The sequence below is a fragment of the Pteropus alecto genome, unplaced genomic scaffold, assembly GCF_000325575.1.
Source record: "Pteropus alecto unplaced genomic scaffold, ASM32557v1 scaffold62, whole genome shotgun sequence".
Classification (NCBI taxonomy): domain Eukaryota; kingdom Metazoa; phylum Chordata; class Mammalia; order Chiroptera; family Pteropodidae; genus Pteropus; species Pteropus alecto.
In genome coordinates, this window is record NW_006432491.1 from 1,911,414 (window position 1) to 1,927,558 (window position 16,145).

General features: G+C 31.7%; 1 protein-coding gene and 1 pseudogene across 2 annotated transcripts in view; one reads left to right on the forward strand and one right to left on the reverse strand.

Moving 5' to 3' along the window:
- SNTG1 (syntrophin gamma 1) overlaps positions 1-16,145 on the forward strand; it is a 510,335-nt gene that overhangs the window by 215,966 nt on the left and 278,224 nt on the right. The window contains exon 2 of one of the 2 annotated variants that reach the window (XM_025043728.1): positions 14,244-14,297. In XM_025043728.1, coding sequence (XP_024899496.1) covers positions 14,271-14,297 — 27 coding nt within the window. In that variant the 5' untranslated portion in view covers positions 14,244-14,270. Of the gene's footprint in view, positions 1-14,243; positions 14,298-16,145 lie in introns of those variants that run through there. The other variant, XM_025043729.1, reaches the window with a different exon arrangement.
- On the reverse strand, positions 4,870-14,250 carry LOC102892655 (annotated as a pseudogene).

A 16,145-nucleotide genomic window follows, 5' to 3' on the forward strand; every position in this document is an offset into this window, starting at 1 on the left:
TCTTTTTTTATGTTATATATTTCAGTTCTGAATCTTTGGTGTGTGGTTACCACTATGAATATGTAGAGGATATTTACATATTTATAGTCGTCCATTTTCATTTGCGTGTGCCTTGTCTCCATTCCCGTTTATGCATTTGGATCTTTGAATCCTCCCCTTTTTTGTTATTGTTCTCTCAGTTTGTCTCTGTGTATGCTGAATGTTCATTACTATCTGGCTATAGCAAATCTCTTCTTATTGCTTAAGTTTATAATGCCCTGTTCTTAGTAAGGGCCACACTCCTCTGCTTCTATCTGCCTGCTAATCACCTTACTCCTAGTTATGTATTTTTTTGACATTTCTTTTTAGCCGAGCTGACCTCTTTCAATATTTTCCGTAATGCAGGTCTCATATTGGAAAATTCCCTCAATTATATGTCTGAAAAGGTCTTTATTTCTCCTTCGTATCTAAAGGAGAGTACTGGGTACATTATTCTTGGCTGGTAGTTCCTTTCATTTAATAGTTTGAATATTCCATTCTACTCCTTTCTGACTTGTAAGATTTGTGCTGAGAAGTCCGACAATAATGGGTTTTCTTTTAAAGGTTATTGTCTTCTTTTCCCTGGCTTCCCTGAGAATTCTTTCTTTGTCTTTGATTTTTGATAATTTTAATATGTGTCTCAGTGAAGGCATTTTTAGGTTGAGATAATTGGGTGTTCTGTTGACTTCTTGAATTCCAAGCTCCAGCTCATTCCTTAGATTTGAGAAATTCTCATCAACTATTTGTCTGAAAATGCTTTCTTGTTCCTGATCCTTTTCCTCACTTTCGAGTATGCCCATTATTCTTATGTTTCCTCTCCTGATGGTATCAGCTAGTTCTTGTATTTCTCTTTTTATTATTTTTTATTCTTCTTCCTTTTGATTTATTTCTAATTTCTGTCTTCAATATCACTGATCCTTTCCTCCATTTGGTTGACTCTATTTCTCAAGCTTGCTATTTCATTCTTCACTTATTTTAGTGTAGTCATCATTTCCAGAAATCCTATTTGGTTCTTTTTAAGGATTTCAATCTCTTTGCTAAAAAAAAAAAAAAAAAATCTCATTCTGCTGATGTGTTTGTTTTTCAATCCTTGGAATTGTTGATATGAATTATTTTGGATCTCACTGAGTTTTTTCAGAACTACCATCCTGAATTCTCTGTCATTTAAGGTGCATTTTTCTATGTCATTAAGCTTATTTTCCAGAGATTTTTCTCTTTCTTTCTGAGCTGCCTTGTCATCTTCGTTGTTCATGGTGGTTAATGTACTATTTATCCACCTGGACATTAATGGAAGTATATTCTGCTTTTTCTCCAGAAAGAAGATTCATTATATAAAGATCTCTCTTTAGCCTGTTGCTAATAAGGCATTTTTCTTTTGGTTTTCAGTAGGTGGCATCTAAGCCTCTTGGATCCCTTTATATAGAGTCTTAAAATGCCTTTTTTTTTTTTCTTATAAATTTTCACTCTTGCTCACTACCCTCAGTCTCAGTCCCTGTCATTGTAAGTTTTGGTAACATTTGTTTAGATTCCTCTGAGGCTTCACAGTGTTCAGTGTTGGAGGATATAGGAGAAGGTGACCTCTGGATTGGGGGATGGAGGCTGTGACTCAGCTTTGGTTCTGCAACCTTGACTGGTCATAATCAGCTGTTGCTTCTCTGCTGTCTTCACTTCTCCGTTTATTTCCCTGATTTATGGGCACTGCTGCTGCATGGAGCTCACAGCTCTCTTAGGCAGGGCTGTTCAGGTAACCAGTCACACCTTCTCCCTTTCCTCTTCTCCTTCAGGAAGCTCCAGTTGCAAGAGACTGCTTCTTTGTTTCTCCTAGTCTACCACCCAACTCCCACTGTTCTGACCTGTAGTAGCTCTTATTCCCAGATCTCTCACTCAGATGTGCTTATGTGCAGGTTGGTTGTTTTTGTTGAGTTTTAGATGTTCAGCTTATTGTTGTTTCAAGTGGAGAGATCTGGGGACATCTCTCATTCTGCCATACTTCTGATATCTTCTAACCAACTTTTTTATATGTGCTATCTATGAATTCTTCCCATTCACCCTTCGAGGTAGAGAGTATCAGCCTGAAATTATAGAGGAAGAAACTAAGACTTAGAGAGTTTAAATAACTTGACAGTTTCTTAAAGCTGGTAAATGAGTGGCCTGTATTCAAATCTAGATTTTCTTCACTACAAAGTTAATATTTCCTGTCTAATATTAAGTAGATACTTAGCCTTTCCAGTTATCAATGTGACATATGCCTTTTCTTATTTCACACTAATATTGACAGTTTTTCAGTAAATATTTAAGCCACAATGAAGAAATAGAATAGCCTGCTTGTGTTTTAAAAATATTGAATTCTATTTTAAATTTGGGCACTAAAATGGGAGACTTTAGAAAATGTATGCCATTTTTCTGGAACACCCTTTCTCAGTAGTATAAAGAGGAAATTAGAGTAAAATAATCAACAAGACTATGTCAGTTTTTAAAATTTTATTATCTATCTATCCGATTAGATACGTGATGGATTCATAAACTGAAATCATTTTTAAGATGCTTGATCACTAATGAACCTGCTTCTGAAAGTCATTTATTTTAATTATTACTATTGTATAATTATTTTGCCATATTTTTAACATTGTGTCTTATACCTGTTAATATTATTGATAAGTATTTTTCTTAAAAAAATTGAGTAAAATAAATGCACATGTTTCTTGCTGTGAACATGATATATTAATTATGGTTTAATTATGATTTAATAATTACATTAATTATTAATATATTGCATATTAATGTTAAAATATATAGCATTTTAGATCTATTTTGTTAGTGAAGAGCCCTGTGGAAAGGAAATTGCCACTGCCATTCTGCTATATTTTTGATCAGCTGTAAGTGTTTGAAACTTCTCTGTTTGCCACTCTAACCGTAAATTTCCTTGAGTCAGATTGGTAATCCATAACTTGGCTAAAAAATAGAGTCAGAAATCCAGTACAACTTTGACCATCTCTGGGAGCCCGATCTCTCTCTAGGGACTTACTGAATTGGACTCTCCATACTCACATGATCCCTTGGTGATTCCTTTGCATAATAAATTTTGAGATGCATTTCTCTTAAATATAACTCAATCACTTTTCTATACTATGTGCTAAGTAAAGATGTCAGGTTTTTTAGTATTGTCTTTTTAAAAAATCATTGAACATTTTTCCAATTTATATTAGTTTCTGACTTTTCAATAAGAGCCTTTTATGTTATTATATTTCCCTCTTACATTCATAACAAGATTTCTTTTAATAGTTATAAAAAGGAAAGGTAAATCAAACATGTGTTAAAATTGTTATTATTATTAAAACCAAGAACTGGATGTTAAAATCATTCTGATGAAAGTATTGTTCTCGTGATAGAAAAATTTGGTAAATTTTTGATGGACTATAGTGATCATATTTTTTTCCTCAATATCTACATGTTAACTTGGTCAAAATATCAAAGTTATTTTTGGAATCATAGAAAAAGATTGTAATAAGTAACAATTCTAATAAAATTATACCAGCAGTTTCAAATTTAGTCAGTTTTATTCCTAGACTTCATTGCATTACTACTATTTTGTATAGACAAGGGACTTTATGTTTTTCTAGATATGTTTGATATATAATATTGTATAAACCTAAGGTATATAGCAAGTTCATTTGATATATTACACTATGATTGCCAATATAGCAGTAATTTGTACATCTATTACATATGTAATTATCATGTCTTTTTAGTGGTTGGGATAATTTAATTCTAATCACTTAGCAAGTTTGATGATTATAATACGATAATGTTGTCTATATTCAATGTACTCTGCATTAGATCTATAGGCTTATTTAGTACTCATTGTAAGCTTGTACCCTTCAACCCTGTCTGTCTTTTTCTTCCACTTCCTATACTGTTGTGACCACAATTTTGCTCCCTGTCTTTATGTTTGGCTTTTTAAGATTCTACATATGAGTGTTATTATAGAGTATTTGTCTTTTTCTGTCTGACGTCTTACTCAGCATAATGTCCTCTAGGTTTATGTTGTCACAAGTGGCAAGATATCCTTTTTTCTTATTACTGGATAATGTTCCATTGTGTATATATATACTACATCTTCTTTATGCATTTATCCATTGAAGGGCACTTGAGTTGTTTCCATATCTTGGCTATGATGAATAAAGCTGCAGTGAAGATGAGAATGTATCTCTCTCTCTCTTTAAAGCTTGATTAATGACTTATTTTAATTTTCAATTTTTATTCATAGCACACATCAGACATTTGGAAAACTGCAATGGCAACAACTCTGACACATTTAATACCTGGAAACCAAACTTGAACAAAGTGAAACACAGCCTTTTGAGTTTTTCTGATACCTGAATTTTTAAGCTATACATTTTGTTCTTTTGGGGAAAACTATCTAAATCATAGTAAAACATTAAAAGCTGAAAGCTAACAACAGTGTGAACGTTATTGTCTCAAATTTAAAAGGAATTTAAAATAAATCACAACCTTCAAAGGATAGAAAGTAATAGATTACAAAGGCTCACCGTGTCTATCTTGAATAATACATAAGTTGTGTTCTGTAAAGAAGGGTTTTGAAGGTGCGATAAGAGCTTTGATGAAAGGATGAATGGAGGTAAGACAAATTTAAGAACAATTGGATGCTAACAGAAACCTTGACATCTTAGCTATCTTAAATTAAGCATTTGCTGAGTGAAAATATAATGGTAATATAATTTTATCACATCAGAAATTGTTGTAACATTTAGTACATATGTAAAGATTTAGATATAACAATCATTTTGTTCTAGCCAAAACCCCAACAGTATTTCAGTTCCACTAAAAGCATTATTTTAATCTCTTTAATACAATATCTCTTCCGCTTTTCTTTTTAGGTTGGTTGTCATTTTTTAAGATTAAGAACTTTTTTATTTCATTTATTTGATTTGTTATCTGGCTTTGCTAATCATAATCACATGTAGAAGATAATTACATCAGTAGTATCTTTAATCTTGATTGTCTGAAAATGGCTTTGTAGTAAATTTAATTTCAGAGGCTTTGCTTTTCTATGTTCCATGGGAAAAGAAAAATCATAAGTCTTTGCAATTGCATTTCTCTCTTCATTGGTCTGTCACTTGGGATCTGGAAGGATAGTCGAGTTATTCAAAGTGTCAGCAACTCTGTTAATGCTGGTAGTATCAGCTCTAATATCCTTCCTGACATCATTCACACCAAAATTTTTACAAAGTGTCACTGAAACAATTTTTTTTTTTCTGATGGACCGATTGAGCTCTCCTTCAGGAACAAAGAAATGCTACAAGTTGAAATGCTTCACTGTTTGACTTTCAATTTGATTTACTTTTGACCAAAGACTAGGGTCTAGAACATTCACATATACTAGAGTTTTCTCAGTTTTTTTTTTTTCCTTCTGAAGTAAAAAGTCTGTCCTTCCACTTCTGTTTACTAAATCTCCAAATGGTTTACCTGAAATGAAAATAATTCTTCCAGTTGTCCTTTACTATAAATTTTTCCTGAAATGGTGTCATTTAATGACTGTTTTCTCTGTATTATTTAACAAATTATGTTGTCTTTCATTAACATTCATAAAAAGGAAAAGGTCATTTTTGCTTCTTCAGTTATCTGATTCTCATCAATCCAACTCTTTATTGCGAAATTTTTGTGTGAAAAGCAGTTTTCATATCTTTGGCCTGTGATGCTTGTATACTCTTATCCTTGACCTGAAGATGGAAAATGTTCACATTGTTTTCTAAATATCTTGAACAGTTCTTAAATTGACTATTTTTTGTATCATTCAGATTTTTACATATGATTCTTCTCCTAGGGCTTGAATTGGGTTTCACTAACATAGGTGTAATACTAACATTTTCATCTAAATTCTTAAGAAGTACTTTAAAATTATCATTGAAAACAGCAGATGAAATAGGGTGGTTGATTGCTATGTCACAGGGAATAGTTCAGGTTTCTCTGAAGTATCATTACAGAGTTGTTAAACATCTGAAATTTATTTAAGTTGCAAAGTGCTGCTCTCACTTTTTGTATTTAAGAGTTGTATTTGTTTTATTTTGCATTGTTTATTATGTAAGATAACACCTGAATTATGTAAACTGTATTTCTGACACTGAACAGGATTCTTTTTTACATCTAGAGATGAATCCAAATCTGCCTTGGTTTGGTCACTAGTTGCAATTTCCTTTTCTGTGGCATTTTCTTGAGTCCTGGAAACAATCTAACTTATTGTTTGAATGATTCAGCTTCAGAAATATCTTTTTTATGATTTGTATCATGAGCCATCTCATTTAAGATACTGTCAAATAATGTTCTGTTGTTTTCAACCTCCAGATGTACATCTGCAGAGTTAAGATTTAATTCTACACGTCTTTCTCGGTGTATCTTCGTGCTCTCGCTTTCTATATATATCAATATATAATATCTATATCTATATCTATCTATCTAGATAGATAGATAGATAGATAGATAGATAGATAGATAGATAGATAGATAGATAGATAGATAGATACCACTAAAAAAATTATTTGGTGATTTAAATTCTGTACAACCATTGGCTTTTTCCAAACCCACCTTGTCTTTTATTTCTGTAATAACTCCTTTTCTAAAGTCAGTAACATGTAAGGTTTGTCCTTGACTAAGTCTTTCTTTTTCTATGTAGAGGGTTTTGCTTAAGAAGGTTTCACTTTGATTTTCATCTTGAGGTATGGTAGTATCAATTTTATTCTTGGATATTTAAAAAAAATAAACTGTTAATTGTTTATAATGATTTCTTCCATAAGTGGACCTTTCTTTCTTTCTTCCTTTACTCTGTACTAAGTTCTAAACAAAAACTCACAGCATTTTCTTTCCCAGAATTAAATTTCTGCATAATGATGTTTTGTGATTTTTCCCATTGACATTTCACTGTTTTCATTATTTACTTCTGTAAAATTCTGAGACTTCTTGCCTTCTTCAAACTTTCTTTGATCACATAATTCATTGTAATGTTCATGTATAACCTAATATGAGTTTCTTTAAGTGATGATAACTCATTTTTAATCTCATTTTCTGCATTGTTTTTCAATATATTTTTTCCAAGTTCCTAGTGCTTCTCATCCTCATTTTGAAGATTAAGGGAATTTTTCTTTATTTCCTTTTACCTTTTTCTTTTAAGCATATTATCCTTTCAAGAGACCATAATCCTGCTTCCAGTTCATTATTACCTTGGATCTGTTGCTGGAGTAATTGCTGCATATATTGGAAAGAAGTGATGATATCCTGTTTTTCTTCTTGAATATGGTTAATCTCTTCATTAATCTTTTTATTTAATTCCATGTCCATTTTGTGTCTTTCTTGAAGTTCCAGAAATTTTTATTCTTTAATTGTTAAATTTATGTTTTCTTCTTCCATTTTATGTTGACATGTGACTTTGGACTACATTTCTTGGATAGCTTGTTTTCATTTTTTTTTTTTTTAAGTTATATACTCAGAAGTAGAATTTATGGACTATATAATACATCTTTTATCAATTTTTGAGAAACTTTCATACTGTTTTTTGTAGTAGCTGAATCCTTTTACAAGGGATAACTTCTCCACATCCTCACAAATACTTACCTTTTCATTTTTTAATGATAGCTGTCCTAACAGGGATGAGGTGATATCTCGGTATGGTTTTGATTTTCCTTTCCCTGTTGATTAGTGATGTTGACCACTTTTTCATATGTATGTTTCCCATTTGGATGTGTTCTTTGGAAAAATAAATTGTCTATCTTTTGTCTAGATTGTAATGCATAATTCATTACTAAATGAATAGTATCACTGCAATAAGGTATGCAAAGGATCTTGATCTTCTGGCCACTCTGTGTCAGGCCTCTCCATATACCACATACTCAGGCCATAAACATGACATGGACTGTAGTAATTACCTAGTAGAGTAGTCTTCAAATTTTTCTCAACAGAACTCCAGGCTTTGAGAAGAGTGGCTTAACTTGCTGTGGGAAAGAAAGCTAGCCTGAGAATCTGAGCCTGCTCTCATGCCTATATTTTATAGCTTAATAAATAAATACAATTCCTTAGGTAATTTTGCATTTCTTGTAGCAGATGAAAAACTGTTTTAGATTGGAAACTTGTTTTCAAATAAATACAAATATTTTTATGGTGAAGAGCAAGGGCCACGATCTTAAATGCCTCTAGCACTGGGAGATAAAATAAACAAGTGAAGATGTAATGTGTCCTGTATAGAAGAAACAACTGGTCAATTAGTTGAAGAGTAAATCTACTACCAAGAGTGAAAATTTAACACAGAATCAAAATATGTCTACAGGCCAGCTTTGACCCATATTTGTTATTGGAGATCTCTCACATTGAGGTACTCAAAAATGCAGGGAGAAATAATGTGTTATAAAACAAAATCACATATGAAATGTGATACATATTAGTGATAAAATATGCTGTTTTCATTGCCGTTCTCTGTGGGCATGAGACTTGAATCTTCACTTTAATGTCATTAGATCTCCTTCAGGCACATGGCTGGACAGAGAGGACCAATCTGAGTGGTCCTTCTTGCTGTGCTGACCTGGTCATTACTAGAGAAGTGGGTGAGTCACAGGAGGGCCTGAGTGACAACCCCAGAACTTTACAGAGAGTTAAGAGTTTGTATATAAAACAAATACAACATGTAGAAGAGCCAAGTGATAAAGATGAGTGAATGATAAGGACTAAAGAGAAGAACAGAAGAGAAGGCAGTTTGTGAGAATGAGTGCAGAATATTTTACAATTGTAATCATAATCATAATGGCAGGTGAAAAATAGTCAAATAAACCAGCAGGGAAAAGGGAGCTTTTTGGATTTAACCACCAAAAGCAGTGCCAACTTTATAAACCTTGCATGCACTTTTTTGGGGAAATTAGTCCCAAAAAGAGCCAAGATAAGATATATTGACAGAATACTCTTACAGTATGATGAATAATTAAAATTATACATTACTTTAACTATGTAGATCATATACATTATTCACTTCATATCTAAAATTAAATTGGCAATTACTAAAAATTTAGACTCACTGCTACAGTTGAAATTTGAGAATCCGTATGTCTTAGAGAGGGTAAAATATTTTTCTATATCTTCCTTCTGAGTTTTTATTGCAGCAGTAATATTATTTTTGACTGATGATAGTTATAATAACTAGTAAATTTTTCAAAATACTTATACACATTATATCTATTTGACATCACCCTTGAGAAAGCGGTCATTGACTGCTTTCTTCATTAGATATGAAAAGTTATTGAGACTTGGACGATTAGCAAGTAAATACCACAGTCGATATAGACCACTTCCTTAATAATGGCCTGATGCTTTCCATACTGCACTAGTCTTCTTTCTGAATTTTCATCAAATAGGATACAGTAAGTTCTCATTTAAACTCATAGATGGGTTTTTGGAAACTGTGACTTTAAGTGAAATAAGAAATAACAAAACAAATTTTACCATAAGCTAGTTGATACAAACAAGAATTCAGTTTCTATAGCAAGTTTCTCATTAAAAAACATTACCAAACATCTAAATAAAGATCCAGAACACTTCTAGTATCAAACATTGAAATAAAAGCAAGCTACATGTACATTTAAGAAAGAATAATAAATACGAATGATAATTATTTTTCAATTTTCTTATTTCAATTCAAGGTTGTGGATGGCTGGAGTCCATCCCACCAGCTCAGGGCAAAAGGCAGAAACTTGCCCTGGACAGAAAACTTCCATCTCAGGGCACACTCACATCCACACCCATTTTCACTCAGGCTGGGACAATTTAAACAGGCTGATTAACCTAATATGCACATCTTTGGGATGTGGGAGGAAACTGGAGTATATGAAGAAAACTCACACAGACATGGGATGAACATGCAAATTGCACATAGATACAGTGGCTTCAGCCAAAAATTGATTTTTTTTTTGTCATCAACATTATAACAAAACAAGATTGAATGAAACAACATTATTCAAGGACCTTCTGTACTTGTTTTTACCTGTGTATTTGATGTGTTCAACTCCCATTTTCTGTCCTTGTAGGAATTTGGACATGGAGCAAAAGCTGAATTCTCTCAGACCACACATGTGAGGATAGCAGAGAAAAAAGATGGCAGGAGAATGGGTTTCAGACTTTTCAATTCACCTATTCACTATTAAGCTTGGACCTCACAGGAGAAAAAAAAATGTGAGCTCATTTAAGCCACTATTTATTTTTTAAAAAAGTAACCAATATAGAAAGATGAAAGATGTACATAGTTGCTCCCAAGGTATACAGTGCTAAATCAACAAAAAGTTTACTAAAAATGAAACCCAACTGATTAAAGCTGTCATTTAAAAAATATTATTTTAACCAACTTTAAGAGGGAACCAATTATTCAGTTTCTAGTCAAGGTATAATGTGAAGATGTGAAAGCATGTGGAAAGGGTATATGCTAGGTTTGAGTATGGGATATACAAAAAGATAAATTTTCCTATGTTATAATTTTGCCTAAGGCAAATTTCTATAAATACATAACATTTTTACCTTCAGTAAACTAAAGTGTCATAGTAAGTAGAGTATTAGAATTTTTTTATGCTCACTAAATAAAGCATTCTGAGAATTATCTAAATAAATCTCAAATATTTTACACCAATACTTTTTATTCTATTTTATAGAACTTAGTTCTCCATTTCAACATTTTTCATGTGTGTACTGTTATAGAGGTACATTCTTATTATTTTGTTAATTTCATGCCAAATAATCCATTTAGATGGAAAGATGATTTATCTATCTATCTATCTATCTATCTATCTATCTATCTATCTATCTATTTATTTATTTTTGTGGTGTTCATGAACTTGTGTTTGTCTAATTTTGCTTTCCCAGTTTTAGTTACAAATGAGGTTTAATCACAGGAACTGCTACTATTTTCAGCATAATTGATGTCAATAGCTTATGTTAATTTCTGAGTATTAGATTTAATCATCAGAGGCAAGACCTTTGGACATGAGACAAATCTCGTGATCTGTGTGACATAGATGGAGCACTCTGTAGTCACTCAGGAAATATTCAACTCCACTTTGACTTTTCTTGAGCAGAGACCAGGCTGTCACCATTATTTGTTGGGTCACTTTTGTAATAATAGTACAAACAGGTTTCCTTAGGCTAGAGTTTTTTCATGTTGTATGACATAATTTAGCTGGTCATGGGGATTCCAAATAAATCAAGAATGAGATAGGTCACACGGTGCTAAATGGATTTTCAGAAATACCTAGACATGTACTCTTTTAGTCAGTTATTTTAACAATAATATTGTAACTATAATTCTGTATATAAAACCATAAAATCTCCATGGTATATAATATTGTATCAGTCAGGATTCTCTTGAAAAATAGAACCAGTTGGATACATATGTATCTATATAGATATATTTTGAGATTTATTTCAAGGAATTGGCTCACACCACTGTGGGGGGTGACAAGTTTGAATTTTGTAAGACTGGCTGGAAGGTTGAAAATTGCTGAGCAGGAATTGGTGCTGAAGTCTTAAAGCAGAATTTATCAGAGAAATGTCTGAGTTTGTCTTTTAAGTTCTTTCAATTCTTTGCATGAGGCCCAACATTATCTAGAATAATCTCATATACTTAAAGTCAACTGATTGTAGACATTAGCCATATCTGCGAAATACCTCCATATAACCGGGTACCAGGTTGACTAACTGGTCTAGCGTAGGTGACACAAAAAAAATTAACCATCATAATCTACCCTTTGTCAGTTTGGCACCCAAACACAACTTTTAATCCTATTTAATCTCCAAATAAAAACCATAAACTCATATTTTTAACCAAGGTAATGCAGATAGCTTTCATACAACTTAAAATGCACTTATCATTTTCTTTGAAGGACATGGAAAGTCCTTAAGTGATATTCAATCTTCTCCTTGATATACCGTAACTTAAATGTTGTGATGTAAAGGTTTATATCAAATGTTTCTGGTTAGTCTAGTGATCCTGCTGGTGAACAGCTAGAAATGATTACCAGAGGCAGCCCTGCCTTGGATCCACTGTAGCAGGTTGGCCTTAGTGTGTGGAAGTCCAGCTGCTGAGCCCAAGAATAGCTTCCATTCCTGCCCCAATGCCATTTTGTTTATTTGTCCATTGGGCAATGACAGGTTAGAAGACATAAGGGGCTGATTGGTAGCCGCAGAACAGATCATCTCATTCACTGGATTTTAAAAATCTTCATTTGCCTAACACCCTTTGGTAAGCATTTACATGGGATATACATATCTTTTTTTTTTTTTGTCCATATATTATAACAATATCAGTTCATTAATTTTTACAAATGTGTCATACTAATGTAAGATGTTAATAATAGAAGAAAGAAGATGAGGTATACGTGGAAACTCTGCATTATTTATATTTCTGTAAATCTAAACTATTTCAATATGAAAATTTATACAAAAATGTCTCAGAAAGTTTTAAAAAATTATAAGCACTTAAAATAATTTTATTATAGTTATGTAATTTATGCTACATAGTAACCGTTATTTTGAATCTCATACTAATTCATTTTCTGAATGAACTCTGATACTTTTATCTTCTACTTTGATGAAAAATGATAGCAGACTAAGGAAAAAAAGGACAAAAAATGGTAAAAGGTATAGATACAACCCCTACTCAAATGTGTCATATTATTAATAATGACATCTTAAAAATATGTGTACTAAAGGTGAATTCAGCATAGAAAACTAAATATAAGATTAAGCTTAGGCAGGTGGATTAAATATCTTTATGTCTATTTCTTTGGTTTTCTAGTCGCAGAAGATTAATTCTAGAGACACCATGTTTTTTTTTATAAGCAATAAATGCTGAATTCTACTTTTATAGTAAAACAATACCTCTTTGTCAAAATTGAAGTAGAGTAGATGTTTAATTTTTTCAAATATAATCTTTAAGAGCAATTTTGAAAAATAATTGTTAAATTAATGAAAAATATCTTGCAGATACCTTAATATTATGTACTTTATATAATCAAATTATACTTTTTCTTATCAAATTGCCCTTTTATTTGCTAGTGACTTATTTTTATCTAACTCTACTGTAATCAGTCTCCTTATGCATTCCAATAAAATAAAACCAGGCCCACAACTCATAAGACCTGTTCAGGAAGAATATTCAGTATATCATGTGGTATGTTCAGTTACTATTGAAATAGTCAATTCTTTTCCTTCTAAAGTAGTTGTAGCAATCCATTTACAGCATAAGTAAACCTCTTACTCTATTTCACCCACACATACTTGTTCACTAATCTCAAACAACAGAAAATGATAAAGGACAAAATAGTTTACTGTTTCAAAGACTGAGAGGAGGAATAATTTTGAAGTGTACAGAGTCTTCTCTTTTGGAATTCACCATACAGTTTACTTTGAAGTCTCATTTACCTAAACCATTATATTTCGACTGTGCCTTTTTTATAATGTCATGCTGTCAATTTTCTGTGATAACTTTTAGTTTTATTAAATTTATCATATAATTAAAACTCTCTAACAGCATTTTAAAAAAGTTTAGATGCATTTATATACATTTAAGTTTATGTCTACCATTTAGGTAATATAGTGCTCATAAAATGAATCTGTATTATATATTTTATACATTGATTTATAATTCACTCTGATAAATAGCTTGTTTCCTTACATCACACTGTTTGTGAACAAAATTTTAAGTTCCAAAGAGAATTATTCATACATAATTTTTTTTTAATTAAAAAGAGTGATATTAATCAACCCCTTTTTCAAGAGATAACATCATGAAAGTCAACTTTTAATTACTTCTTTTGAAGTTTCATTTCCAGTTGCCAGCTCAGATTTCAAAATGAATGTTGGGAATAAGCTAACTCTTGAGAGAGGAGGTTAATCATATTGTAGATCATATCTGAATACTTAGTGGAGTAGGACATGAAAATGCACATTCTCAATCGCTCTGAATGGTGGCAATATGTTTATACTTCACAAAAGCTGGGATTCAGACTTTTTCATCTCTTCCTTCATTTTCTCTTTGTTATACCCTAGGAGTTCTTGTTTGGTGCAGTTGACCATGAACATAGCTGAGCATAGGATCAGCTTCATAATTTCTTACACTTTAGTAGTGTTCTCCTTGCTTACACTTGATGCTGTGCTCAAACGGCTTATTATTTCTGTCTTTTCAGACGGCATCCTTTGCAGTGTCATAGCACATGGATTTCAGGACTGCCTGTGAAGAGGTAAGTTAAATGGCTCTCTGCTTTTCAAATAAGGAAAATAGGAATAAACAGAAAACACTTGACCCTCCTTTATGTAAGTAGATCATTGCTTTCAATAGAGAGGTGGGTGATAAGTTCATTTTACTTCCAGGTTATGATCTCTTTCTGCAAGACTAGAAAGCAAAAGAGTGCCTGAGAAGACTCAGATATTTGCTCTTTCCTTAAGAAAAAGAAGGTTGGATATTTGGTTTGATTGAATTGCCTTTCTCCATGAACTATACACTGCAGGATTTCAGGTAGTAGAAGTGTTATAAGTAATTCTTTCCACATAAATGGTTATAAATTAGAAGATTATATAAAGTCTCTTTCAGCACTAAAATTATATATTTTATGATTCCAATATTATTTAAGTATTTCAATATTATTTAAATATTAATACATGGCAATTCAAATTCTCTCTAGAACTGTCATCACACTTCAGTATAAGTTAAAGGGGCACATTGCTCCTGTAAGGATATTAAAACCCATTCAAAGGTGCAGTCAAAAATGTATGAACTTAGACCTCCAGGTAATGTAATTGTTCTATTTTAGGAAAAAAGACTATCTTTTTGATTAAATATGGGACATTCAAAGTATTGTATTTTTATTCTTCAGGCAAAATGTAAGCATTCATAGGTTAAAATATTTCACATTTATTTAAAAAGTATAAAACATTTTTATCGTGTATGAATAACCTAAGAAAAAACAATCATAACTAAATTGCCTATGATAAAGTTAAAAACCAACCAACAAAACCTTCAGTTATTAATATTTGTGAAAATTTTTTAAATGAAATTTTGAAAAATATCTCCTTTAAAAATATTTATCACAGTTGGTTCATAGTTTAGAATTTAAATTCTTTCAGAAAATTAATAAATTGCTTTTAGTTTTTTAATACTTATACTTCTTACATTGTAGTTATTTGTTTACAAACCTCTCATGAGTACTGAATATTATAAGGTCAGAGTGTATAACTTATTCATCTTTTAAACTTCGCACTATCCGTTTATATTTAAAAAAATAAATTAATGTTTCAGAAGCTTAAATATAGAAGCATAAATTTTAATTATGTTCTATTTCTAGTTTTGAATGTAGTAAGTCTACTATTTCCATCAAATTGTTATGTTTCTGATAGTAAAGCATCCATTGAATGAGACACAAATGAAACACATAAGGAATTCACAAGATAGAGACTGGATAGTGGCTAAATGGCATTTTAACAAATGGTTTACCTTGGACTTTGGAGGCTGACATAAGATTGATTTCTCAGACCTTTTTTAAAACAAAATTGTTTTGATTCATTGATTCGAACTATATATAAATTCTACTTAGGGTTCAGAAGATTTATCTTATAATGATAATTCCGTTGTGATCATCTCACCCTTGCTTCTGTAGTAATAGGGTCTTGCTCTTTTGCAATAAACCCTTTTAGAATAATTATCGTTTAGACTGTCCTCCCCATGGAATACAACTGTCTCAGAACTGCTCAGCAGTAGTACCCGTGTGTCTTCCACATGGTGGGTGTGTTGGCAAGAATAGAGAACTATAAGATTTCCTGAAGATGATCAAATCACCCCGAATATAGGCCACAATCAATGAGTTTGTCTGCTATTAATAGTCTCAGACCATTTAAATGGACAGGATTCATAAAGATAATTTAGCTTAATTGTCATTTTGTAGATGAGAAAATTGAGAGGTTTTTTGAAATGCTGAATGCCATTTAATTAGTTAAAAGCAAAACTATAATTTGTAGCTTGGAGTCTAAGCTTAGGCCTCTTCCTGAAGTACTACATTGCTGGAAATTATTATCACAAAGATATACAAAATAAA